At 42.1% G+C, this 26,786-nt stretch overlaps 1 protein-coding gene across 5 annotated transcripts in view; it reads right to left on the bottom strand.

The window, feature by feature from the left end:
* LOC138583279 (zinc finger protein 514-like) overlaps positions 1 to 26,786 on the bottom strand; it is a 178,096-nt gene that overhangs the window by 68,688 nt on the left and 82,622 nt on the right. For 3 of the 5 annotated variants that reach the window (XM_069655380.1, XM_069655381.1, XM_069655379.1), the window contains exon 2: positions 8,176 to 8,302. The exons of the other annotated variants lie outside the window; for them this stretch is intronic. In XM_069655380.1, coding sequence (XP_069511481.1) covers positions 8,176 to 8,302 — 127 coding nt within the window. The remainder of the gene's footprint in view (positions 1 to 8,175; positions 8,303 to 26,786) is intronic. 5 annotated transcript variants of the gene reach the window in all.

The raw sequence follows: 26,786 nt of genomic DNA on the forward strand, positions 1-26,786 counted from the left end.
CACTTTCAAGTCTTGCTGCATCATCTATAAGGCAGTGGCCCTCAAGTCACCCAGCTACCTTGCGGAGAAACTCAGCATCTACGGTGGACAGTGCACTATAAGAAGCCAGGACACATGCAGCCTTGAAATCCGCTGAAGCAAAAAGGAAAGGAGCAGAAAACAAGCCTTCCTGCCTATGCCCCAAGACTATTTTTTTATTTTTTTTATTTGGTTTAGTTGTTAGTACAACTTTACAAATTTTCATTTTTACAGATAAACAAATAAAATCAACATTTACTTTCAACATATAAAAAGAATTATATAAAAATATAGACATGTATTTTTCCCCGGTTTTCTGGTACACTAAGGTGCAACTTTTAGGAAATTCTTTTTGCACAAGGAAACGCTATGTCAAGCAATTGTTTAGCAGCAATGCTGATCGATATTTTTCTTGCACTGAAAATTTCACACCATATTTCATCATAGGATCGACTAACATGTTGCCATGTCATTTCTTTTATCAGTTTGAATCGATGTGGAGCAAAAGCATTACATTGGATAATGATATGAGCAAGCGTTTCTGTTTGAGATTTATCATTACAAAACCGACAGTGGCTCTGCTTCTTTGTGACCATACCACGTCCTAACAAGATTTCATTGACTGGCCATAGATTAAAACGCAAACGCAAAATTTTGGATCTTAAATTTACAGATGGACATTTAATGAGATAGTCAGCCATACTACCAAATTCCTTGTGACCAAAAAGAAGTCTATTAAAATCTTTTAATCTTAGGCACTTTTCTTGAGTGGCTAGCCAATCGGTCTGATACATTTTAGTCTTGGCTCAATTCGGATTTGTAATCAAAAGATCAATTGATATGTGTGCGTCAGCAAGGGCATTCATAACATGCGTTCTCCATTTTTGTGGAAATGAGTGAGTGGAGAACAAAAGGTAATTTGCTAAGATGGCAAGGCTATCTCGCTTACTTATCCCCATAAGACATTTTCTTAGAAGGCTGCACATTTTCCATGTAACTTGAGCATGAATGGACAACAAGCCAAGTTCAAATCTCAGTAACATGTTAGATGTGCACTTGGGCAGTCCAAGTATACGTTTCCAAAATTTTGCTTCAATACCATTCCAGAACTTAAAGGTTCTTGGGAGCAGAGATTCCAAACCATATATGAGAACAGGTATTACCTTTAGCTGGTAAAATTTCATGATCGGAATGCAAGTAAACTTACCAAATCTTGCATGAATTATTCTGGCCTGCGAAATTAATCCTGCTAATTTGATTTGAATTGTTGTCTCAAGTGCATTTTCTGAGGCGAAATTGTAAAGATATACTCCTAGATATTTGTATTTGTTCACGATCTGTAGTTTTTTATTACATATCAACCATGTATATTTAGTCCGTAGAGACGATCTTGGTTTCCCAAGAGTAATAATTTGCGTCTTGTGTTCATTCACTGTGAGGTTATTTTTTGCTACATAAGACCAAGGACATTCAGTAAGTGTTGGAGCCCACTAGGAGTTTGAGAAATGAGGACTAGATCGTCAGCATAAAGAAGCCAAGCAACGGCTTGATTTCCCAACTTTGGGGGATCAGATTGTGCCACCGCAAGGTCATCCGCCAAATCAAGCAAAAATAGATTGAAGAGAGTAGAGGCGAGTATGCATCCTTGCTTGAGTCCCCTCTCAGTTGGGATAGATTTAGATAAAAGGCCCTCTAGATTAAGCTTCATCTGAACGGAAGTGTTAGGGTGTAGCAAGCTCATCATTTTTAACAATCTCCCTGGGCAAGCATAAGCGATAGTTTCCTCAAAAGACGCACTCGGTCAACAGAATGAAATGCCATGCGAAAGTCCACAAATGCGACATATAAGGGTTGCTTTCGCATGGCATAAGACTGTTTAATTGCGTTAAGAATGGTCCGATTAATAGCTGTTCCGAGTCCTGCTACAAAACCGGATTGAAACGGGTCTCTTCGCTTACAATGGAGTGACCAATTATTTAGATCACGTAATACCAGCCTGCAGAAACTTTTTCCCGGAACATCTAATAAGGCTATCGGTCGATAGCTTAAAGGATTTTGCCTATCTCCTTTTTTATAGATAGGGACGATGATAGAGTGTGTCCAGGAGCTTGGAATTTTTTGAAGGTAAATGATTAATTGAAAGAGTGAGTACAAAATTGGTGCCCACATATCGATGTGTTTCTTTAAGACCGCGTTCGAGAGTCCATCAGGACCCGGAGCCCGCGACATGCTTGTTTTGTTAATTTAATAAAGAATGTCATCTTGATCAAATTTTAAGGTAAAGGGTGACAATATCATGTCCGAGGTCTCACTCAAGGTTGGAGCAACATATATGGATGAAAAATGGTTGCACCAATCGTTTTCCGACACTCCATTTATATGAGATGATACTTGTGATGCATTAGTAACTGAATTTAGAAATTGCCAAATTTGTGCTGTATTTTTGTTCTTAATTTGGTCTAACATAGCTTCTCCTTCTTTTTTTTTTTTGTTATTTTGTATTCTTTATCCAGTTTCTATATGCAGTTTTGATAGCTCTTAATGTTTGAATCTTTAAAAGTGGAGATAATTTGAGAGCTTGTCGCTTTTGTGTTTTAAACAGAGCTTTCCTAGTGCAAATTGCTGTATCATGTGGTTGAGCAGACTTTAATTTGATATTTTGTTTTGTGGCATATAATTGCATAAGATCGAAAGGGACCATTCTGTGTGATTCTACTGACATTTGAGAAATGTCTGCATAAGATCTTATATGGTCACGATAGCATGTTAAAGACTCGTGAGACCATTTTAATCGGTTTAGAGAATTATTAGTTTCATATTGGCCCATAAGAGATTGACTTTCTACATTCGGTACTGGAGACAGCATGATCTTAAATGTTAATGGACAGTGGTCGCTATATTGCGATGACTTGATGGCAAAATCGGTAGTGTGTGCAAAGAGATTTCTGGAAACAAAAATAAAATCAATAGTTGCTGACTGTTTTTGGCTATGCCATGTCGGTAATGGAGGAGAGTCTGCTGCACTTGTGCCATTCAGCATAATTAGATTCCATGACTTCATGAATTTGTTCCATAATCTTATACGCTCAAGATCTTTTGAGGTTTCTTTGTTGAGAAGATGCAAATTCAAGTCACCCGCAATAACAAAATGTACAATTTCCTGCACAAGCATAACATTTTCCAGGACAGCTGTTAGATCTTTCAAAAATTTGGCAGTTGTAATGCCCATTGGATTCCAATATACATTAATGCAAGCAATTTTAAGAGAACTGACAGAAATATAGGAGCATTGGATGAACGGATTGCTGAAAGGCAAGGGAGAGAGATGGATATTTGCTAGAGAATTAGATGCGATAAGCAGACCTGACATAGGTCTACCTCTCAAAGCACGCAATGCTGGTTCAAGTAATATATCGTAATTATTCCAAGTTGGTGCAATGGACAGCCAAGTCTCTTGTAGAAAAACCAAATCATAATCGCCCAGTATTCTTTCGGAGTTATTAATAAAATGAGAGAAACCTCGAGTGTTCCAACTTAGCACCGACAAACCCACCTGCTCCCTATTTCGATCTAGTTATACTCTAGTAATGACATTTTGACTCTTATACATGGGTGTATTTGTTTCATTTCTGTGTTTAGGGATGTACGGTTGGAATCTATGGGTAGATTTCAAGCAAGACTTAATAGGACCTTCATCTTTGTTGTTACGTGAGAGTACAAATCCCAAATCAAACAGCTCGTCGAGGGCAGCCCAAATAATGTTATGAATAATTAAAGACTGACACCATATTAGGACTGTTGTCAGATCCTCACTGCGAGGGAATTCAATCTGATCAATATCATTAGAATCAATCTCCCGCAAGGATTTCAAATCCGAGAAAAGTCTAAGAATACTTTGTCGATTCATGTTGTATGATGTAGCTAAATCTTCTCGTGCTGTTAAGAGCAAGGAGTGTCTGTTTTCTACTTTTGTTTGCTGTTTTCTACCAGACTTCGTTGATTTATCAGAAGTAGGCTTTGGGTCTGCCACTGCTTGGTTATCAAATTGATGTGAGCTTGGATGTTTTTTGAGTCTTTCATCTTTCGGATGGTTTTGCATTTGCGCTTTGGAATTTAACATCCATAGGCGTGCGATGGACTCTTTAATTTCATTTAAATCTGTTTGTGACATGTTATTATTAACAAACCCCTCCCTTGTTGTTTTCTCATCGGCGTATGACAATGAGTCAGCAAACGATACTCGTTTTACTGATGGCTTTATTAATTCACTAGGCATCACGTATGATACAAGATCAGGTGAATTGACAGTCGAAAATTTTGCTGGACCATTAGTTATGATCGGAAAAACTGGAGGTTCAAATCTACGTGTCTCCAGATATAAATCAATTTCCTCCCTTAGTGCTTTTCTTGATGATGCAACATCTTCTGTCACTTTTGTAATTGGGTCACTCACTGCATTCACTTTTTCAACAGTGGTTCTCAAAGGCACACAAGCGTGTTTATTTGAAGTTCTAAAAGATAAACTTTCAGCCACTGCGTTAAGATCATTGCTAGGGATGATGAGTGGGACAGAGGATAGTGCACTATGATCTTTATTTTTGACTGAGGTCTGTTGTCCCTCAGCCAGTTTGATCAAATTATTCAATGGAGGATGATCCATAATCATTCCCGCTGACTGAGTGCTGGTGATGTCTTTTAGCTTCTTGGATTTTGCTAGAGCAACATATTTATTAGTTATGAGGCTCGCTGCTGTTGTTGATCTAGAATTCGCCCTTGTAATATTATTAACAAATTGTTTAATAGATGGAGAGGCTGTTACTTTTACAGTTTTCATATTTTTTGTTTTTTTTACAGCCGTTTGTTTGGAGCTCTTCTTTTTTGAGGCATTCTCATTCACTTCATTGATAGTTTTTTTGTCAAAAACAGGGTAGATCGATTTATGTGTTTGAGCACACTCCAGTTTTTTATTATTTTCTTTTTGTACTAAAGAGCGTTCAATAGGGGACAATATGACAGGTTCTTGGGGTGCCATTTTTTCTACTATGATACCTGGCACAAAGGGAACCGCTGTCTTGGAAATGTGTGAGACACTGGATTTATGTGATTCAAGACAAATTTGAGAGTCCATAATGATTTCTACGATTTGACAATCTGGGTCTTCTATGGTTTGAGTGCTTATGCAGGTCCCAGTCACACTTTCTTTTAATGTACAACTCGGCTTCTGGGCCAGAGACTCGGCTATTTTTTGTTGTAAATGAGTAACATTATTTATTTTTGCATTAATGTCATCATGTAAAAATGACATCTCTGATGACAATTTAATTTGATTATTTTCAAGAATTTTAACATTAGCAGTGAGGCACTTTAAGGTGCTGTCCACTGATTCAAAGAGCTTCGCAAGAGCCATTAATGCTATATTCATGACTTCCAAAGTCAAATTTTCAGATTTGGGATTGCCAGAAGATCTTTCAAGGCTCGTAAGAATATTATTCGATCTTCGTGGAGTTAGTGGTATATATGATACCTCCAAAGTCGATATGTCGCAATCAGGACGATGGAACATATCTGGGGATTGTGATAGTTTGGAGCCTTCTGCTCTAGCCGAGCAATCCGAGTTGTTATTCTCTAGAACATTTGTTATTTCACTTGGTTTTTCTAAGGCCGCAGCAGCTCCAGGCTGCACAACGCCAGACGAAGCATTTTTCAAAAGCATACTGTCTGACATGGAGGCAGGCATTTTAGAAGTTTCCAGAATCTCTTTTAAGTTTAAGTTGTCATCTGATATAAGCACCAGCTCACCCCCACTACCTATTTCAGAGTTAGTCGGCACAATATCAATAATATCATTAACATGAGCAGCAGCTACCGTCTGATTAGTAAGGAGAGCTGGAGTGCTCGTTCCACTCTGCGCCCCAAAACCATATTTCCGAATGTCAACATTATCCATCGGTAGCCTTTTCATTTTATCCTTTGTTTTGCATTTGGATTGAGCAGAGTGTTGAACAGGCGTAGAGCAGGTATTTACTGCAGAACTTGATGGAAGTCTTTCGTCCGCCGTCGCGATCAGCATAGGCTGCGTTTCTGACATAATTCGTAGCCGTGTGTTCGTGGGCATACCAGTTGTTAGACGATAAATTTCGTTTCTTTTGGTAGACATGTTTTAAAAATAACACTACAGGCCACAAGTTTAGTGGGCAAAACAAACTGTGCAATAAAACGCTCTACCGCTTGAGAGCAGTTTTAAAAAGGCCCCGTGGAGCCCCGGACGCCGCGGCGAAGCGACAAAGCGGGGACTCCACGGGGACTCGCTCGGGTGCGCTCCAACCTTATATAGGCCCACCTCCAACAAGGACCAGCACAAAGCCTAGATAGATATAAACAAACTATAGTTATTATAGTTCACCTTATATGTAAGGTAAAGAGAGCGTTCTTGAGAGTTGGTTTCACCTGCTGGTAGTTGTAGTCGCGTCCACAAAAGTTTTGTATGTCCAAATAGCAGGAGCAGAGCAGACTGAAGCAGAGTGAAGCGGCAAAGCGAGGACTCCACGGGGAGATAAACGAAGATAATCTATTCAAAACGATCCAGTTTTAGGTCCAGCGCGTGCTGCCCATCCACATTTCTACAACCTCCTCTTCAACGTTAAACCGGCAAAGACCCAAGACTATGGAACTTCCACCCTATCAGACTTGCACCCACTCTCCTACAAGTCAGAATAAAACTCAAGACCCACCTCTTGAAGCAGTCTTTCCTCCTCAACACCTAGGTCATCATATCGCCCACCCCACCCCTGCGCCTCCTTACTCACTAGAGACTGTCTGCTCCTCTCCTCCCAGCCACCCTGTACAGCTGAAACCCCTCCGATGTGACCCTCTGTAACCTACTCCCCACTATATATCTATTCTGTTACCTCTGAACAGTGCTCCATTATGTATCTATACAGTTTTATACCTCTGTAAAGCGTTCCATTGCATCTCGAAGCTAGGTCCACACTCAATAAATATCATAATAATAATCACCTCTGTTATGACTATAGACATTTTATAATTGATGATTCACCATACCCTTTTATTATAATTACTGTACTTGAGCAATAGTTGGATCACCTGTTTAGGTTAACAAACCCTTTGCCTAAAAAACACCTTTCTTAACCCATTCTTCCTTTTTAATGGTGTTATAACAAATTATTAAAGCAATTTTAAGATAAAGAAAATGGGAATGGCATTGATGCTCGTGTTCTACAATACTATTACTTCTAAATTTACTTCAACACACAATAGTAGTATGAAATACCACATCCGATAACAGCTCTTCAAGGTACTGATCCGCATCTCTGACACAGGAAGGCACAGGCTCGGCACTGTGAAGTTGACCAATCTCAGAACACATATGTTGAAAGCCTCCTACTAGATTGTAGAGCGTGGCTACTAGAAAAAAGGTGGGGCCCCAGACCCCTTTTACATATGCTCTAGAAAACAGGAGAACATAGTTATGGAGTTCTCTCTCAGAAAGATGCATGCTGCACAAATCTCTTTAAACATTAAATACGAGTACGTTCTAGGTTTTACATTAAATCTGTCGTGACATCTGGCAAAAGTGATTGTGATATCTGACAAAAGTGATTGGCGTTCGCCAGTCAATAAAGCCACTGAGCTGCGCCTGTCACCAATAACATTCATCTAGTGATTTCATGCCATAGTGGTTCCCAGGACCTATGGCTGATGGGAAGGAGAGAAACACCAACGTGTCCTTCAATTAGGCCGTCTTAGAAGTTCCTGAAATTGCAACACCTGTTCAAATAAAACGGAATTTGAACTGGAAGATTTCTGGCATTTTCTGGTGGCCTGTTTTCTTATTACGCCCAGCAGAAAACCAAAATTTTTGCCTACAATGTTTGCAGACTACTACGTTCTTGGCTCCAATGAGCAGTGCCAGTCTCCCTCTTTTGTTACCTCTCTAAATGTGAATGCCACATACTTGCCTTTCTTTCACCATGCCCTCTCCCTGATCCGCTGGCACAGAATGATACAATTTAAAGAATGAACATGGCAGGACTCTATAATTAATGTTCCTTAGAAATGAATCAAAAGCAGGCAGTCCCAATTGAGAACACCTTTGTACAGACAGCGAAACCACAGAAAAAGACGGTGTAATTTTACCCAAAGAAATCAAAGCTTGGTGGATTTCTGTCATCACATTTCTGTAAAGTTCCTTCTGCCATTCATGTAAAAGCTTCCACTCGTCTTCAGAGAAATAGTCAGAAGCATCATGGAAGGTAACCTGAGCCTTAAATAGCATAGAACACAAAGTCATTGTGCAAATCAATATAGTGAAATACAGTATATAATAATTATTTACATTTTTCAACACAATATTCTATTATGCACCTTCTCATCTATATGTTAAAATTTTCTGAAAAACAGCAATGTATAGTTGTTATGCATCCAAGTCTTCTCCGCGGAGCAAAAGAGAGGGGTGGGGCAGAACATGCATATAGACAAGCTAAAGAAAACATGAAAATATTGCTTTATTAAACACCAGACATGCTGTGGTTTTCTGCCGAGTTATCCTCGAATGACAAGCAGACGGGTACACCCATTTTATATTATATATAAGATGTGTCACTAACTAATGTGCTTGGGTGCCTCAATGGGATTCATACATTTTCATTGTTGTTCACCATTTTCCCAACATAAACTTTCATTTATTTAGAGCAGCCTCCCCATCATCAAGGGACTTGTGCATGGATTTAAGTGATGCCATGTTCATCTATGAAAATCCCATTGTTCCCCGTACTATCTAGATATTTGATCAAGCCCTACAAGCAAGCGGGGAGGAAGTGGGCAGCTTAAAGCTGGGAATCAGAACTTTGACCTAGGGAACAAATACTTTGCCTTTGGTGTACCACCTTCATTGAAAGCTATTAGATTGCATAGCCTTAGAGAACAGTTGTCTGGTTGAAGCCAATCCCATGAGCGAGGTAAAGGTGGGGAGGAAAGCCACCACAACATGGTAACACCTGAATCCCTACAGGAGTACAATGCTCCAACCACCCACGCACAGGAACTAAATTAGAAGAAGCAGCTCAGGCAGAAGACAAAAGAGCAGCATCAGCTCCCTCCCACAAATCGGCATCAGAAGAGATTAACATCATTGAGATCATCAGAAGTAGCAGGCACGAGGCTCCAGACCACCACTGGGAACAAGACATGAGCCAATGCTTGGCTTCTGCTCTGTGACAAGGTGGCATTCTTAACTTGAGGCAATGCAGTGCAGATGCGGGGGAACACATAGACCCACTTAATTATTGTCGATATTTATTAGAGAGCTTTAGCTTTTTGAACGACTCACTAGAGAGAAGATAACCTAGGATAGGGTATAAGGCATACAAAAGGAATGGCTAGAGTCAGAGCGGCGAATTAGATAAGCAAGTAGGAGGACCAATACTTATAGAGAGAGCAGAAGCAAAGAGACTGACACAGAAGAAGGGAAGGAACCTGCACTACTGCCATGTGAGTTGGAATGTTTTAAGGATGATGGAGTGGAATGGGGACCATTGAGGATAACCTTGACGTCACTGGACAGCTAGCTCTGCAGCTGTGGACCACTCTGTGGAAGGATTTCAGGGCCTGGCCCACTTGACCTCATGCACCTTGATCTTACATATGGGGAGAGAAGGAGAGAGGGAGACTGTGTGCCTGGTTGTTTGTGCATGTGTACAGAAAAAACCTCTGGGGTGAAGGACACCTTTGGTGTGCATTACCAAAAGCGAGCAGGGTACTATAGACCTTTGAGGATGACTGGGCCAAGAAGCAGTTGTGCACCACATCCTTGAGATAAAGTAGTAGTTGAGAGGCCAGTATTCTCCCGATAGAGAAAATACAAAACGTATTGCTTTTATATTTCTCACGCAGTTTATTTAGAAGATACCTAGGAAGTGCCTTATTGATCTGACATAGATGAACTCTTAGACCAGGTAGGCTTTTACCCCTGCCTTATCCTGTGTGACAGAATAAACATAAGGTTTTTATCTGTGGAATCTCACCATGCTGAACAGCATGAGTGTAATTTCCAGGTGTGTTGCAGGGCATTGTCATCCTTAAAGGTGTAGTATGGTCAGATATGTGAGCGTCCCTATCGATCGGGCATGTATTTTAAAGCATACATTGATCGTTCTTAAAAAAAGGTCCAATGCAACTTAACTGAGTAGTTCTCACTTTAACACTACAGGTCGGGTACCGTCATCTTGTGCTAATCTTATCCGTTGATCTATCGCCCTAAATTCAAGTGCCCTCGCGGCACTGATTCAGATCACCCGTCCCTCAAGCGGACATCAAGCTGACATCACTAGATACTCACCATGTGCTCCACCTATTTTAATGACGTTAGTGGGCAGCATAGCCAAATGTACCCTGTCATCACCAAAGTCATTACGTTATCTAACGCAGAACCAGGAACATAAACACGCATATCCACAGATGCAAAACTTTCTTTTATTTTCACAGATAAAAACAGTTTATTTTGAAGAAAACAGCAATAGTCGGGAGACTAACAAGTACTTTTGATTTTGACAAAACGCATGAAAAGACGTAATTAAGCCCATGAAAACATGGGTAACTTTTTCTAATAGAGGTGACAGCTAGCGAACATCACATAGTTCTTGTTTATGGTGATCTTATAATGCTGATTCTGTACATCGATCGATTAATCCCAGTCTTTGCTTTCCCCACATACATTTTTTATGTTTCATCACTGATTTCTGATTGGCGCACTTCGAGTTCCATTACGGAGAAGAAATAAGTGTCTTAAATTTCAAATGCAACACTTTCACACCCGCACATTTTCAGAATCTATATGCTGCCATGGTGCTCCTTATAAATGCAACTGCAAAAGGACAGATTGGTATCTGGCGATCGTCGCAGATAATGGCCATCACAGATACGCTACTGATGAGTATTGCCGAATTATGGCTAAATAAGCCATGGACCGGTAAACTGTACCGATGACAGGCGCACATCGGTATAATATAACTATGGAAAATAGAGAATTCAAAAATATATTTCAGTACCCAATTCATAAATGTGTAAGTGCAGTACATATTTCTGTTAACTATCAATTTAAGTTAAAATTAACACGTACCATATCTATTATTTGGATCAAATTGAATATTCAGCGGTCACAAAGTAAATCATGTAGTATAAAGCACACCTGCCATCCTCACTTGCATAAATATTATTTAAAACTTTGCTTACATCGTGTCTTGTGTTTCCATTCTCCTGTATGTGATATGAATGACCAACAGCTTCGAAAAACAGATCTAAGTAATAGAAACTTAACATTCTTATGATTAACATTCTTATGAAAGCTTTCAATATGGTGAATCTCATCACTTCTTTTTGGATATTCGACACATTTTGGCCTTTAAATTGTTAGTGCAGTGGATTCAAGGACACATAACAATGCAACCTTCATCCAGCGTTTCGTTTTGGGTACACATGCCACAAATTGAAAAATATTCTTTCAAAGATGACCCTAGGCGAGATGCAGACAGGCTCGGATTTCCATGTACTTAAGTAGGGCAATGCCCAAAAACAAAAACCAAGTGTAGGGCTGTTTATTTGGCGAAAGTGGGCCACTTCCATTCTGAAATAAACAGAATTTGAATAACAAAGTGGTGTGTTAATATATAGAGATGGCACAGACAAAAGGGAAGGGAGGGTCGATTTTGAACCAGGCTGGGTGGACTGTTGCAGCCTAGGCAACATGTGAAATGAGCAACAATAGGCTAGACTACTGCAACAGCATTTTCCTTAATCTACCTCTTTTTTCTCTACGCCCCCTCCAGCTAATCCAGAGGGCTGTAAAATGTATCTTTGGCCTGAAGCCCAGGGAATGCATCACTACACCACTAAAATCTCTCCACTGGCTCCCGGTTGCTGCAAGGATCAAATTTGAATCCCTCTGCATCATCCATAAGGCTGCCTGGGGCTGGGGAGCATGCTATCGAGGGACGTGATTTGGGGGTCACCAGTGGTCGCAGCTGTGACCCCCGAGGACTTCCTTGCTACCCCTAAGAAAAGTTTCAATGTATTTTTTTTTAATTACAAGTGGAAGATTTTTGCCTGTGGCCAGCGCCATGTAGCTCTTTCTTTCTGGAATGGCTGACTTTCTTGTTAGGCCTCTTTAAAAAAAACAGGGGGTTCCACAAGTGTAACACTTTGAGCACTGAACCTAAATCAGAAAGAATAGGAAAACAAATAATTGGTCTTTCTGGATTTCTATACAATAATTGCTAGACTCATTAAAGGTTTATTTCAGGCACAATTCAGGGGTGTGTCAGTTATTTAGTCTGTTCTTAGTCACCTCAAATTCACAATGCAGACAAAAACGTCCAAAAAGTATTTAGAGTAGAATAAGAATCCATTTCGGACTGTATTTTTCTTTTCGCAAGTTGCAGTTATAGCATGTTTTTTCTGCCCTTGTCTCTGTTACGATCATCACAAGACATTCCGTCCCAGGGTCCTTCAGTCACTTGATAGAATCCTTGTGCCTAAAAACATATGTACAGCGTAGAAATGTTCGACCATAGTACATAAAGTGGCCCATGATTTCATTGTGCCACATTGATGCTTTGTTGGAATGTGTATCTTTCCTATCTCCCTGGCATGCTGTTTGTTTGCATGTATCACAAAGAGTGTCCAGTGTACATGATGCCATGTGTGTGCGCTGCATTCGCTGCGCTAATATAATTTCTTTAATACAGGGTTATGAACCCCCCCCCCCAATGGTATGTATTTTGCCAACCTCTGAAACCTGAAAAGTAGATCCATTCAGGCTTGAAATATGGCCAACTCTGCACCAGACATGCAGATGAATGGCCTGCTGTTAAATCTCACTTACCAGTTTAATGGTATCCACTAGACTGTCATTTGCTTTCTGACTTTGAGAACATTTTAGACATGAGACATGTAATTGCTCATTTTACTATAGCCAGTAAGATAGCTCAGTGGGTAGAGCGCTCAATGCTGTGATGTGTGTGTGACCTGTAGGTTGCAGGTTTGAATCCCGGCAAGGCCAATTTAGCCTTTCATCCTTTTCAGGTCGATAAATTAGTACCACCACAGGTTGGGCGATATTGTATGCATATCGGTAAAAATCTGAAGATTGCTGCCAGAGGAGGTGTTTAGGGAGAAAACTCTAATTGGATGGGGGCAGTATGGCCCAGAGGACAGTGATTGGTTTAGAATAAAAATACAGTTTGAAAGTTAAACTGTTTTGCTTTTACCGAGGATTCCCAGCCTGACGACAGGGAATATGAGCATGTGCTTCCATGCCAGACTCATGCTGGAGAACAATATTTACTGGCAAGTAACTTGTTCATTCATCCTTCTGTGGTCGATAAATGAGTACCAACATAGGTTGGGTGGTATTATATGTATATCTGTTCTCTATAAAGCAATTAAGCCTAAGTGCAATATAATAACATGTCTTTATTATTTGCCCTTGGACGTCTGCTTGCATTCAAAGTAATTTGGTAATATGGGCCTATGCACACTGATCTTAACGATACATATGGTGATCCATTCTTGTTTGAAACGTATATCACATTACAGTGATATCGTAACCATATTTTTCGTAGTGTACTTAGGAACATTGTTATGTGATGCCACTTCCTATTTTGTCAAGGGGTGAAAGGTTGTGTTCCATCGCTTCCCCTGATGCCACTTCGGGGTGTGGTCAAATGACATCATTTCTTGTGATGTTATCAGAGGGAAAGGGCTGTGTGATGTCACTTCTGCTACCCCTGGCCTTTTGGTGAAATGCCTTCCCGGACGCTATCAACAACTGGCTCTCACTAAATACTCTCCCTCCAGACCTTTACGTTCTTCCAGCACTGACTCTCTGTGTGTCAAGCGCTTTGCTAAACAGTGAGCTGGTGGCCCGATCTCTTTCCTTGGCAGGCTGTCTCCTATGGAGATCCTCCTCATTTCTCTTCGTCTTGAGCCGGATCTCCTCAAACTCCGGAAGCTCCTCAAGACCTTCCTTGTCACCTCCTCCCCCTTCCCTGCCTCCCCCTTCTGCTAAACCCCACAGCTGCTGAGATTGGTGACCAGGGCACTTATGTGTCCTCTTGGGTCCTGGCTTCCCATACCAAATTGCCTTCAGCCTCTTCCCGCTCCTAGCACTTGCCTTAGCACCCACTGGCCTATGTCACCGAAGGTCTGCACTTACTTATTTATTGGTAACCAACCACTCTCACCAAGTCACTTAACAGCTGTTTACTCCCTAGCACTACCCTCTTTGGTACAGCAGGCACTTACCCCACTTTCCCCCCACTTCCTCACCCCTTCCTCTCTCTGCACTTGCACGTTCTGAACGCTCACAAGGCCTAGTCGGTCCACCTCCATCTTTCATTGTTATATTTGCTTTTTTCCCCATATTCCATCCCCGTTGCCCTGTGGGTGCTTTGAAACACAATTTACTTGATGTATAAGTGCCTTACAAATGCGCAATAAAATAAAAGAAAACAAAAAAAAGTTTACATCGCTAATATTCCAGTATGGCTCGAATTAGTGCAGTTTTGAAAGGCCTACTGTCTTCTTTGTATATATATTCCAGCAATCATATTGAATTTTACATTGATGCATGTGTGCCTGGTTGTCCTCCACATGTGGGCCTCAATATTAAGATGTAAATGTGCAAAGGCCACAGGCGCATGTTCATCGTGCACATTGGCAAGACCTTTTTCTTTGCTCATTATTTCAATGTTGGCTAACACTGTGGCACATACACCTTTTGTCTATTACTATCTGCAGCCACTTATCATGATTCCTAGTTTCCAGCGAGGTTAGACTTCCTTTACTTTATTTATTTATTGGTTAGTTGGAAAGCGCCTTTACAAAAAATGACGTTTCAAGGGGCCACAAGACAAAAAAAAAAGGGGCGGGTTGGCAGGGAAGAAAAAAACAATAACGATCCTACTAGGCCTTGTGTCTTTCGATTCATGCAAGAGCAGTAACAAGAAGTGAGGGGGGAGTAAGGAGAGGAAAGGTGTAGGTTGGGGCAGAAGGGAAAATTATAGGGTGGGAGGGACGTGCCGGGCAAGAGTAAGTATGCAAGTGCAGAGGGGGAGGAGGGAAAGAAGAGGGCCAATGGGGCTAGGCAAGTACTATGGGAGGCCAGGAGCTCAACTGCCAAGGGAAGCAGGGAGTGAGGACAACATGCAAAGCGCGAGCACGGGTTGGACCAGGCTCGGTAGGGATGCACACGTCACCAGGCTTGTCGGGGAAAGGAGCCCGGGAAGACAATTGCAGGTTGGGGAGTTGAGTGGGGAGATAGCATGATGGGGTGTACTGGGCATGGAGGGACTGGTACCCTGTGGAGCTCAGAAGGGATCAGGCAGCCAGTCAATGCGACAGAGGGGGCATTAGTAGGGGGGAATGAAGAAGAGAAAGGTTGGTTCTTGAGAATGTTCCAGAACTTAAGACAATCAGGCAGAAGCCTGAGAGGGGCAGGGAGGCCATTACGAGTGATGCTCATCCGAGGAAAGAGATCTACCCCAAACTATCTGCTTGGAATAGCATCTGATTTGCAGAAAATTGCAGCTAGATGACAGAAGGCCTCTAAGAGGGAGGTATTTAGGGAAAGAGTTGAATGTAGTGGGGTCCCTGGCCCCAGAAAGCCTTGTGGATGCAGAGGGTCTGGAACTTGATCCTCGCAGCACCCGGGAGCTAGTTGAGATATTTTTGTGCTTGAGAGATGCAGTCCCTGGGCTTGAGGCAAAGGATAAATCTTGCAGTCCTATTCTGGATTAGTTGAAGGGGGTAAAGGGAGGATTTAGGCATATTGAGGAAGAGGCTGTTGCAGTAGTCCAGCCTGGAGAGGACCAGAGCTCTGGAGACATTGAGTTTCTGTAAGTCTGCTGCTTCAATTTTCTTCTTAGATTCTTCAACTATTGTGAGTTCATTACAAACAAGGTTTGAAATTAGGATTGGCTAAACTCGAATTACAAGCAGTGCCTGGGTATCCAGCAGTAACCGGTCACCAGGAGCTACCACTATGGAAGAAGGAGCTATTTTATAGTGTTATTTTATTTATTTATTCCATTTGTTACACGCCCACACCCTGGGGTATCACGGCATGGTTACAGACAACTTAGTAATTGGTAATACATTTGAAGTAAGATAAAAATAGAAAATATTTACACACAGTAACTTGTTCATAGCATAGGTACATAGTATATACAGGTGGTTACACTGATGTACATTCAGCAGTGTGCTAGTATTGATTAAATAAGCATGTCTTTAGTTGCTTTTTGAATCCATGGAAGGAAGTCTCTGATTTGAGGTTGATGGGGAGGGAGTTCCAGTGTTTGGGGGCTAGGACCTGGAAGCTGCTGCCCCCTGCTCTGGTGTTATTGTAACAGGGTAGCACAAGATATTGACTGTCGTTTGATCTCAGTGTTCTGACATTTTCTTTTTTCTGAAGGGTGTTGTTCAGATAACGGGGGGCTTTTTTGGCCAGACCCCTATGCGCGATGCATAGAGTTTTAAAGATGATACTGGCTTTGACAGGTAGCCAATGGACATCCTTCCTAATCTTAGAGATATGATCATGTCCTTTTACCCCTAATGCTGCCCTTAGGGCTTTATTTTGCAGGAGTTCCAATTTGCAGAGGTTGATGTTGGAGGTCCCTAGTAGGAGCACTTTGATAATACCAGGTCTCTGGCCAAGGTAATGCAGTTAGTCGATGTCAAGAATTGTCGACTTAGTGCTATCAATTTGGATGTATACGCCGTGGAAGAAGACAGGGAATTGATATGTTCGGTCATGTTAAGGTTAGCGTCATGGTCAACACGTAGCGTTTTTACCTGTTTGAGCACTGGAATCATGGATCCATCTATTTTGATGTAGTTGTAATATGCATGAGTGTTGTTATTTTGGTTGATGCTCCAACAATGATGATTTCTGTCTTCTCATCATTGAGACAAAGGCTATTTAGCACCATCCAGTTCTGGATGATAGCATATATTTTATTACTGGTAATGGTATCCTGGGCGTATATCCCTGTGATGGGTATAAGGATCTGGGTGTCATCTGCGAAATACGTATAGATGACACCCATGTCGTCGAGGGCAGAGAAGAGAAGTTTTGTGTAAAGCATTATAAAGTGTAGGGGAGGGGCACGATCCTAGGGGTACTCCTAAGGGTACTAGTATGGGATCCGCAGCTTCCTTACCTATGGTCACTTTAGATGTCGGTTCAGCCAGGAAGGATTTGACCCACAGCGTCGCGAATTTGGAGAAATTGAAATCATTGGCTAATGAAGTACACAGCTTATCATGGTCCACAAGGTCGAAAGTTGCAGAGAGATCTAATAGCAACAGGATACAGAGTTTCCCTTGGTCCCTGATGGTATCCATCGGGATTTTTAGGTCCAAAAGGGCCGTTTCTGTGCTATTATTAGGTCTAAAGCCTGATTGTCTGGTTCCTAGGAGCTGGTTATGTTCAGGATGAGATTGAATCTGTGTATATGCTATTTTGTCTATGAGTTTCAGTAGAAATGGGACAGTTGTTATTGGTCGATAATTAGTGGGTACTGTGGGGTCCAAGGTAGGTTTTTCTAGGAGAGGGGTGACCTAGGCATTTTTGATACTTGCTGGCACTATGTTAGTATTAAAAGAAGAGTTGATAAAGTTGGTCAGGGTGGGGATGAGAATGGTTGCACAATCTTTCACTAGTTTGGCTGGTACGCTATCTCCTTTGCAATTCGAGGCTTTTAGTTTGGGAATGGTGTCAAGTACCATTTCTTGGGTGACGGGGGAGAAGTGGAAAGAGGAGTTGGGATTTTCCGGGGGGTTTGTAGGAGTGCTGGATGCAGTGGTGTTTTTGTCAACTAATGATAGTCTTTTGGCAGAGATTTTATTTTGTAACAAGACAATTTTAGCAGCTCATGCGTCTTGAATAGTAGTGCACCATTCTTTGCTGGAATTGATGGGGGTCGTATTTAGGGTGGGATTTCTAATTCCCTGAGAATGGAGAAAAGTTCTTTGGAATCAGATGCAGCATTGCTGATGCGGGTGTTAAAACCATTGGCTTTATGGGAGATGATAGATATTTTATAGATTTTGTTAGCATCCTTGAATGCTTTGGCAGTCTCTGGAGTAGTATGTTTAGTGTGGGCGTGTTCAAGGGCGCGTGTGGTTTTTCTTAGGGTGGCTAGTTCTTCGTCAAACCAGAAGTGGTTCTTTTTGCCAATTCGGCATGTTTTAGTTGACAGAGGGGCAACTTTATCAATGGTGAGGGTGAGGCACTTGTGGTAGTAGTCTGCAATGATACTGGGGTCATTGCTGGTGATTATGTTAGATTCAGGTGTTTTGATGAGGATAGGGGTGACATTTTCTGCAGTGACTTTGCAGGGATTTCTGGCTTCAACGGTCTCCATAGGATTGGTCTTGGGAGGAAGGAGTTCCTCGCTCATGACAGTGAATTCTATACAGTAATGGTCTGTCCAGTTGAGAGGAGTGAGGAGAGTTAGGGTGGTGTTAAGTGATAGTATCCAATCCAGGATTCTACCCTTGACATGTGTGGGCACATTCACCAGTTGGCTGAAGTTCATGTATTTGAGGGCTAGGTTTAGTGAGGCGGCTTTGTGATCTTTGTCATCCTTGAATCCTAGATTGAAGTCTCCAAGGATAATACATTTAGTATTGAGTTTAATAAGAGGTTTAATCGGAAGTGGGATATCTATTCCAGGATGGCTGTTGGCGCTCGGTGTTCTGTATATCACTATAATGTTAATCGTGGTTTTGTCATTCATGGCAAGTTTGACTAGCATGATTTCATAGCCCAAGATATCTTCGATATGGCTGGATCTGATTTGTAGGTTGCTTCGTGCTATGATGGCAACACCACCTCCTGTGGTACGGGTTCTGTCTGTTCTAAAAATGCTATAATCAGGCGGTATGGCAAGCGTGAGTAGAGGTCCTGAGGCTTGGTGAAGCCAGGACTTTGTGATTATTAGTAAATCAAGGTTTTGTTCCATGATTAGATTGTGGATTTCAGTGGCATGGGCTCCTAGTGAGCGGGCATTAATAAGGGCACTTTTCAGGCTAGTCAGGGGCTTAGCGGTAATTGTTTTGCCACTCAATCATCTGAGACTGTGGGGAGTATGTATTTTTGTTAGCGGTCGGGGGAGAGGGCGACTCAATTTTTTTGTTTTGGCGAGGGCCATTACGAGTAGGTGTTTTAGGTGTTCTGGGTGCAAGTGAGAGTTGAGCAGAGGGAGGTTGGTGTGTGATCTGAGGCGAATGGTTCTGTTGATGCCAACAATAGGGTTAGTATCTGTTACGAACTTATGGGTGATAGCGAGGTCTGGTATTTGGTTAGAGGCTATGCACTCACTGGGAGGAGAATTTGAGGTAACAAATGGTATTATGAGCCTGTTCAGGGCTAGTTTGGAATGGTGGCATGGGTCATAGGAATGGAGTTGGGCAGGGTATTGGATGGTGTCTGGGGAATGCCAGTCTAGTGAGACCAATTCTGAATACCAGAAAGTGGTTACCTGTGCAAGGTGTATTGTTAGGTAGAACTGAGTAGGGGAACATTGCGAGGAGTAGCCAGGCTAGCATAATTGTGTTAAGAATGAGGAGTGGCTGAATAGATGTTAGCAAAGAGTGGGTTTGGCAGACTTGTGATAATTAACAATATAATAGGGGGTACCCCTAAAGTGCGGGCACTAGTCTGGTCAAGCCACAGACACTGGCTTTGGTAGAAATTACTAGGTAAGGTGGGATCAGCGTTCAGTTGGTGAGCTTGAGGGCGGGTGAATGAAGATACGTCGTATTCAATGGTGGCCAGTGATGCAGCTGATCGATTCTGTGGTGTTCTGGACAACAATTTAAAAGAAATGGCAATTTAGGCAGGTTGGGGGCTGATAATTGTAGTGCCAAAAGCAGGCGACATATGAAAATGATCCCACCTTGCTCATTCAGAGCGTGGGTGCAGCTGGGGTCTTGATTTTTCTCCTCTGGGCCTGTGGGGGAGGCGAGAAGGCTCCAGCCCTCTCGTCCTTGCACGGCGTCGGTTCTAATCTGGATTCAGGACAGACAGGCCCTTTGGCTTGCCCTTTGACTACCGCCTATCGGTGAGCTCGAGGGCGGGTGAATGAAGATACAGCCAATCAGAGGCTGCGGGCGCTGCTGGGCTGCTTACTGGATGTCATCCGGAGCTGCAGCCATTAACCACGTTGTATTCAATGGCAGCCAGTGATGCAGCTGATAGATGCCGTGGTGTTCTGGACATCAATTTAAAAAAACAGGCAAAATAGGCAGGTCGGGGGCAGATGCTGATAATTGTAGTGCCAAAGGCAGGCGATAGATGAAAATGATCCCACCTTGCTCATTCAGAGCGTGGGGGCACCTGGGGTCTCGACTTTACATTAGTTCGCCTGAAGGAGCCATAAGTAGCTCCTGGTGACGGTTAGTTTTAAGCTCACCAGTCTCTTCTACATTTGATTTGAGTCACATCCTTGAAATAATCAGACTGACATTTATTTTTCTAATATAAATCAATTATATTGAAGCTAATAAATACACAAATCAAAGAAAAACAGAAATGTTAAGGCCAATCTAGTGACACAAACAGTAATTAATTAAAAATAAATGTAAAAATTACATGTCAAATGACATACCATTCCATTTATTGTGTAATGAAAACCGTTTCCAAACACTGTACTGCTTGTTAGTGGCTTTGTTAAACATTGTGAAGAGAGCCACACATCATTTGAATTTTGAAGTCAATCTTTCAACAATTTCAAGCTTGGGTGGGCAAACCTCTTTTGCGATTTTCTGTGGCATAGAGTGTGCCCTGGAGTCCGCAGGGATCTCTATCTCAGGTGGCCAGCGCACGGCCAGCGCCTTTGGATCCAGACCATGGGGGTGGACCAGTGGACCAGTGCAGGAGGATCATCTGGGTGAGGGTCTTCGGGGAGTGGGGGTGAGGCAGCCGATGGTAAGAACCCCCCACATTTCTACACAAACACTGGGTCAAGGAAGAGGGTGACAGAGTAAAGATCCTAACACTTACATATCCCAGTGGACATGTCCCGTTAATTAGGTCCGGCAAAGTCAGGCATTTGACCTTAACCACATACATCTTTAGAGCATACAGAGGCATGGAAACTGGTCTTCTCAATACCTGTGAAGACTTGCTTTCAAATCTTGACTCCATCTCTCCCTCTGTCCTCATTCTTCTTGACCTCTCTTCTGCTTTGGATGCGGTAAACCACAACATCCTGATCACCCATCTCAGTGATATCCTGGGTATCACAGATCAGGCCCTGGCGTTACTCACCTACTTTCTCTCCGATCGTCCCTCCCAGGTTGAACTCAGGCCTTTTCTCTCCTCTACCACTCGCTCTACTTGTGGGGGTACCCTGGGGATCTAACCTTTCCCCCTGGCTCTTCAATATCTACATGGCCCCCTTGGCCCACATGATCTCTACCGTCACCTCTATCTTTCAGTGCTAAGCGGATGACACACAGCTCTCTTTCAGGCTACCCAATGCCTCCTCCTCCTCGCTCATCTCTGACTGTCTATCCGCAATTTAGGCTTGGTGTGCTGGTAACAATCTCTACCTGAATGCCAGTAAGACCGAGATCATCCTCATTGGGACCTCTGCTCCCCCTTTCCCACTGGCCTGCCTCCCTTGGCTCTGCGCCTTCACCTACCAATATGGCAAAAACTCTCAGGTTAATCTTCGATTCCACTCTCTCCTTCTCTTCTCACATCTCAGACTTCTCCAAAAAGTCCAACTACCAACTGCACCTCCTCAGAGATATTCTACCTTTTCTCACTTTCCCCAGAGGCTCATCATCTCAAGAGTCCTTGTTCTCCCTAGGCTGGACTATTGCAACAGCCTCTTTCTCATCTTGTTACTTCTACTCTCCGTCCTCTACAACTCATCCAGAAAAGAACCACAAGACTTATCCTTGTCCTCAAGCCCTGGGACTGCATCTCTCTGTTGCTGAAATCCCAACACTTGCTCCTTGTGGCTGCAAGGATCAAGTTCAAAACCCTCTGCATAATCCACAAGGCTTTCTGGGGCCGAGGCCCGCACCATCTACAACGCTCTCTTCCTAAATACTCTCCCTCTAGAGTCCTCCTCCAACTCTCTACGAGTGAGCCGCTTTCACAAACAGAGATTTGGGGGTAGATCTTTATCCTCTGCAGGGGTTTCCCTCTGGAACAGCCTCCCTGCCTCTCTTCGTCTTGAGCCGGAGCACCTTAAATTCCAGAAATTCCTCAAGGCCTCCCTTTTCTCTTCCTCCTCCTCTCTCCCTCTCCCCTGCTAACCTCCTTTCTTTTCTCTCTATCCTCCTTCTCCTCCCTAACTCTGTTCAGTTTTTGCTGACTGGTTGCCTGGTTCACCTTCAGAGCCTACAGGTTCAAGGCTCCCCCGCCAGTCTTTTGCACTTGCCTCCGGGCCGCTGCACTTTGTTCAACATTATTGCATTTACAGCTTACACTCCTGAGTGGGGTAACCTATGTGCACTTAACCCAGGGCCCTGCTGGACCAGACTATTTGTTCCCTCCCCATCCCGTCTCTGCACCCCCATCTAGAAGTATGCATGACCTAAATGTTCTAGGACCATTTTGTTTGTCTGTCCCCCCCAATGTGTGTCCACCCCACCCCCTCCCGATCTTGGTCTCAACTGTTCCACTTCATGCACTTGCACTAGTAGAAATGTTGTCAGTCCTAGTATGCTAGTTTTTTCTGTTTATATCATTCGGAATCTTCAAGGCCTAAGAATGATTACTGTATTCTCTTGTTTCCTTTCTGCCTTGAAGTGATTTGAAGTACTTCACCTGTGTATAAGCGCTATATAAACAATCAATCTGATACCCATTAGCTCCCCCCACACGGATGAAAGGCGGAACATAGAGATACAGCAAGGTGAGGCACGAGAAGGAGCAGATCTTCTGGGGTGAAGGCGAACCCACTCTAGCAGGAAGACCGATCGAGGGACCAGAGCAAAGGGTAGGGAAACCCTAAAATTCCCTGCAGGAGGCCGTTGCCTTCGGTCTGGGAAGCCATGAAGGAGATGCAGAGAAAGCCAAATCTCAGACAAGAAGAAGACTGCATTGTGTTTCAAGGACACCAGCGACCCTCCCGGGTGAACGACAGAGTTGGGGAGGCAAGGTAAAGCCTGTGGTATCAACGTTGACTCGTGAAGGCATGAAAGGCCAGTTTGTGTCAAGGAAAGAATGGAGGCACAACAGTGTATCTCACAATTGAAGGGTGCGCGCATGCTGATTTGACAGGAAAGAAAGCAAACCAGTAATGAACTTTTAAGTTACCGATAACTGTGAAGCCAGTGATACAGAGTAGTAGGTGGTCCGGCGAAAGGAAATAGGCCACTCCAAAGTCTCTGCAAAATGTTTGATGTCTTGTTATAAAGCAGCAAAGTGAACAAACTTTGAAATGCACAATGGTCAAGATTAACCCAGACGGAAGGGGTAGTTAAAAGGCGATTGCTTTAAGCAGAAGATTTCTTTGAACTTTTCTGATTGTGGTATGGAACTACCAATACCAAGAGACATTGGGCAAAGAACATTAAGGGGGAGTTAAAGTGAAAGTCGAAGTGGACCTGCGGAGGTGTATGGTAAAAGCTTCACACATTCGAAAGTCTTCGACATCAGTGAAAGGTCCAAGTCCGACTGAGGGAGACCAGAAACATGAAATAAGTTAGGGGAAGGGAACCCCTAAAGAATGTGAATGAAGCTTGGGGAAGAGAACCTCTACAAGGGCTGTGATTATGAGGTCTGAGCCAGTCTGAGGGAGATCTACGTTGAATCAGGTACTTTTTGGTTGTAAGGTCCTAGCCCGACAGAGGGAGACCTATATGAACTTTGTGTAGAACTGTGAAAGAACTTTTGGAAAGCTGGAATAAGTGACTTTAACGTGGAAGGCCAAGCAGCCCTCAACCCACATTCTGAACTGTCTTTTTTTGATCACCTGTTTACGGAGGCCGTCTTACTCCATGCTGTCAAACGTGGGGAGGAGAGCTGACTCAGCCACCTTGATTCTTTTTGTTATAACACTGACTTTCCCTTCCATACATATTCCCCTTTACACCCATTTTGTATAAGAGATAGGGCAGGCATTAGGTTTTGTTAGTGTAGACCATTTTGATTTGACAGACTGACTAGGACTGTATTTTCTTTATTATTTGAAGATAGAGACTACTCCCATTTTAGCTATAAGGCAACATAGAGATTTTTCCAAACCACAACAATCTAATAAAGGTTTTGAAACTTGCAACTTTTGTGTCAGTGTCAAACGTGCCTGTCAGTGGCTATCAGGTCTATTTGCATTCCTCTGGATTGCAGAAGTTGAATGGATTTAATGAAACCATATTTTTCCATGGCAACAGACTGAACTCACTATTTTTTTGGCTAGTGCACACAAAGTTAGAAAAACTTGAAATAGTACTGTACGTTGATCTGCTAAACAACAAAGCAGATGAACAAAGTACATTTCCAGCATGCATTTTCTCCAAGTGTAGGTTGTGCAGACCATGAAAAGGAGTTATGGTGGTGTACACAGCTACCCTTGATCTTAAGGTTGGTGCCTTTGACTACACAAGTTAACTTTAACAATGGCTCTGCACAAATCATCTGGACCACATTATGATCACATGTAATCATTTTCATAATCTCTATCAGGCAGCAGTCAAACACAACGTATTTTGGTTCCTTTAATAGCCAATCATCCAGAAGTACAGTGGTTTGCGATTCCATGTTGGTCAACACTAGGAAGAGTGTCCACATCACAAGCACAATCGTCAATCAGTAGCGAAGTAGCGAAGATGCTTCAATTATTTCTGTGTATGATATTTGTGATTTGCCCACATGCATTGGGGAAACAGGTGACATTTTCTGTTTCTAAGATGGCATTTTTTTTTAGAGGGTGTGGATTGTGGGAGCGGTTCTGGAAGCAATTCTGAAAAACTTCTGGGTTGTCTGTTTCTTGTGGGTCACATTGTGTGCTGTAACAATGAACCAGGTTTACTTGCTGTAACAATGATCCAGGGTTACTTTCCATGGGGCACTGCTGACATTCAATTCAAATTTCGGCCACTGGACATCTGCATCACGACACTGAATTTTGCAAGGACCATGATGAGCCTCAAAATGTAGCTGCTCCCAAGTGACAATGGTTTGGCAAGCAACATCATTAGTTTGTGAGGCTATCTCAGTCTTTATGCTCCTCTTCTTCAGAGACCTCTAATCGAAGAGAATAAAAACATGCTTAATTCATAGCACACAAAGAATATATGAATTACAACATGAAAATGTAATATCAATGAAATAACTGAAAACCACTTATTTTTTTAAAAACTTTGTTATGTACCCCTGTGTTCTGAATTTTCCTTGAAACGGTCAAAAAGATATGAATCGTCTGATCAAAATGTTTAAATTAGTATTGACAAACTCTGTACATGTAACATTTTAAAAAGACATAATTGAAAACTGTACCTGCTAACCTTCAGAGATGTCGCATATTGATTAAACTCGGGCCCCTTTAATGCGTTTTATTATTTTGTTTCACTGATTCCATTTTTCGCAAAGCAGCTAAAAGTTTATAAACAAAAGCTTACACCATTCATATAGTGAAAGAGTCTATGTTATTCAGTGACAAAGTACATTTTCCAGAATGTTTACTTTCATTGATGTATGTGTTTCTGCAATAAATACATCAAGGTTGTTGATCAAATTTGCTGACAGTATTGCAAATTATCAAAAATATAAGTTATCATACATGCAAAAAAGATATTGTTAATCAATAACTATTAGATGTAACATCAACAACAAAAAATGTCATGTAAAAGATGGTCGATATTGACAAGGAAGCATACAAGCCAGTTTGTATCAAAAGCTAATATTATACATAACAATAATCAATATGTTTTAAGTTGAACTTGAACAAACACATATGTTGTATAGTCACAATTGAAGGAATATTCTTAAACTATTACTTGAAAGGTGAGTGAGGTTGCTGTTGACTCCGGAATAGTGGTCGATGTAGCATCACGGTCCTTTAATCAATGTATATATTCATACCATTGTTAAACAGAAAATGGACATTAGTATTATAATGTCAACCACAACAAAATGATAACAAAGTTTGTGTACAAGTTGCTTGGCTTCACCGTTAAGATGTTGGACATGTCGTGGTTTCCTCCATGGTAACGGTACGTAATTCCATCAATGCAGTCTACGTAAAGACAGAGGTGGGAAAATTTTAAAGGACGTGATCTGAGTGTGTGTTTGGAAAAGCTACCATTGCACTGAACTATTGGAGTATCTCTAAAGTAGGGATAAACAAAGTAATCTAAAGTTCAAACTGTACAAACCACAGTACATCGTGTCATGAGGAAACTTGTGTAATAAAATATCAATGGACAATTTCCCCAAAAACTGAAAACCGTTCATTATGTTACCTGTTCACAAGACTATTTCAATATATTGAGTATAAGACATATTAGACAGACACATTTTGAAAATAGTCAAATACATTTAAAAATTCAGTGTCCACTACTCACCTGGGTCAGCCTGTGCTGAAATTCAGTTGGAACTACATTGGGAAGTACTTTGTGAAGGAATCTGGGGTGATGCTTTTTAGTGAACTGTGATTGTTTGCACGCATCATCTGAGAAGTGCATGCTGCAGACAAGGAATCGATTGCCCGTCACGTCATCCAAGA

The sequence above is a fragment of the Ambystoma mexicanum genome, chromosome 3q (genome assembly GCF_040938575.1).
Source record: "Ambystoma mexicanum isolate Mex_15411 chromosome 3q, UKY_AmexF1_1, whole genome shotgun sequence".
NCBI lineage: Eukaryota > Metazoa > Chordata > Amphibia > Caudata > Ambystomatidae > Ambystoma > Ambystoma mexicanum.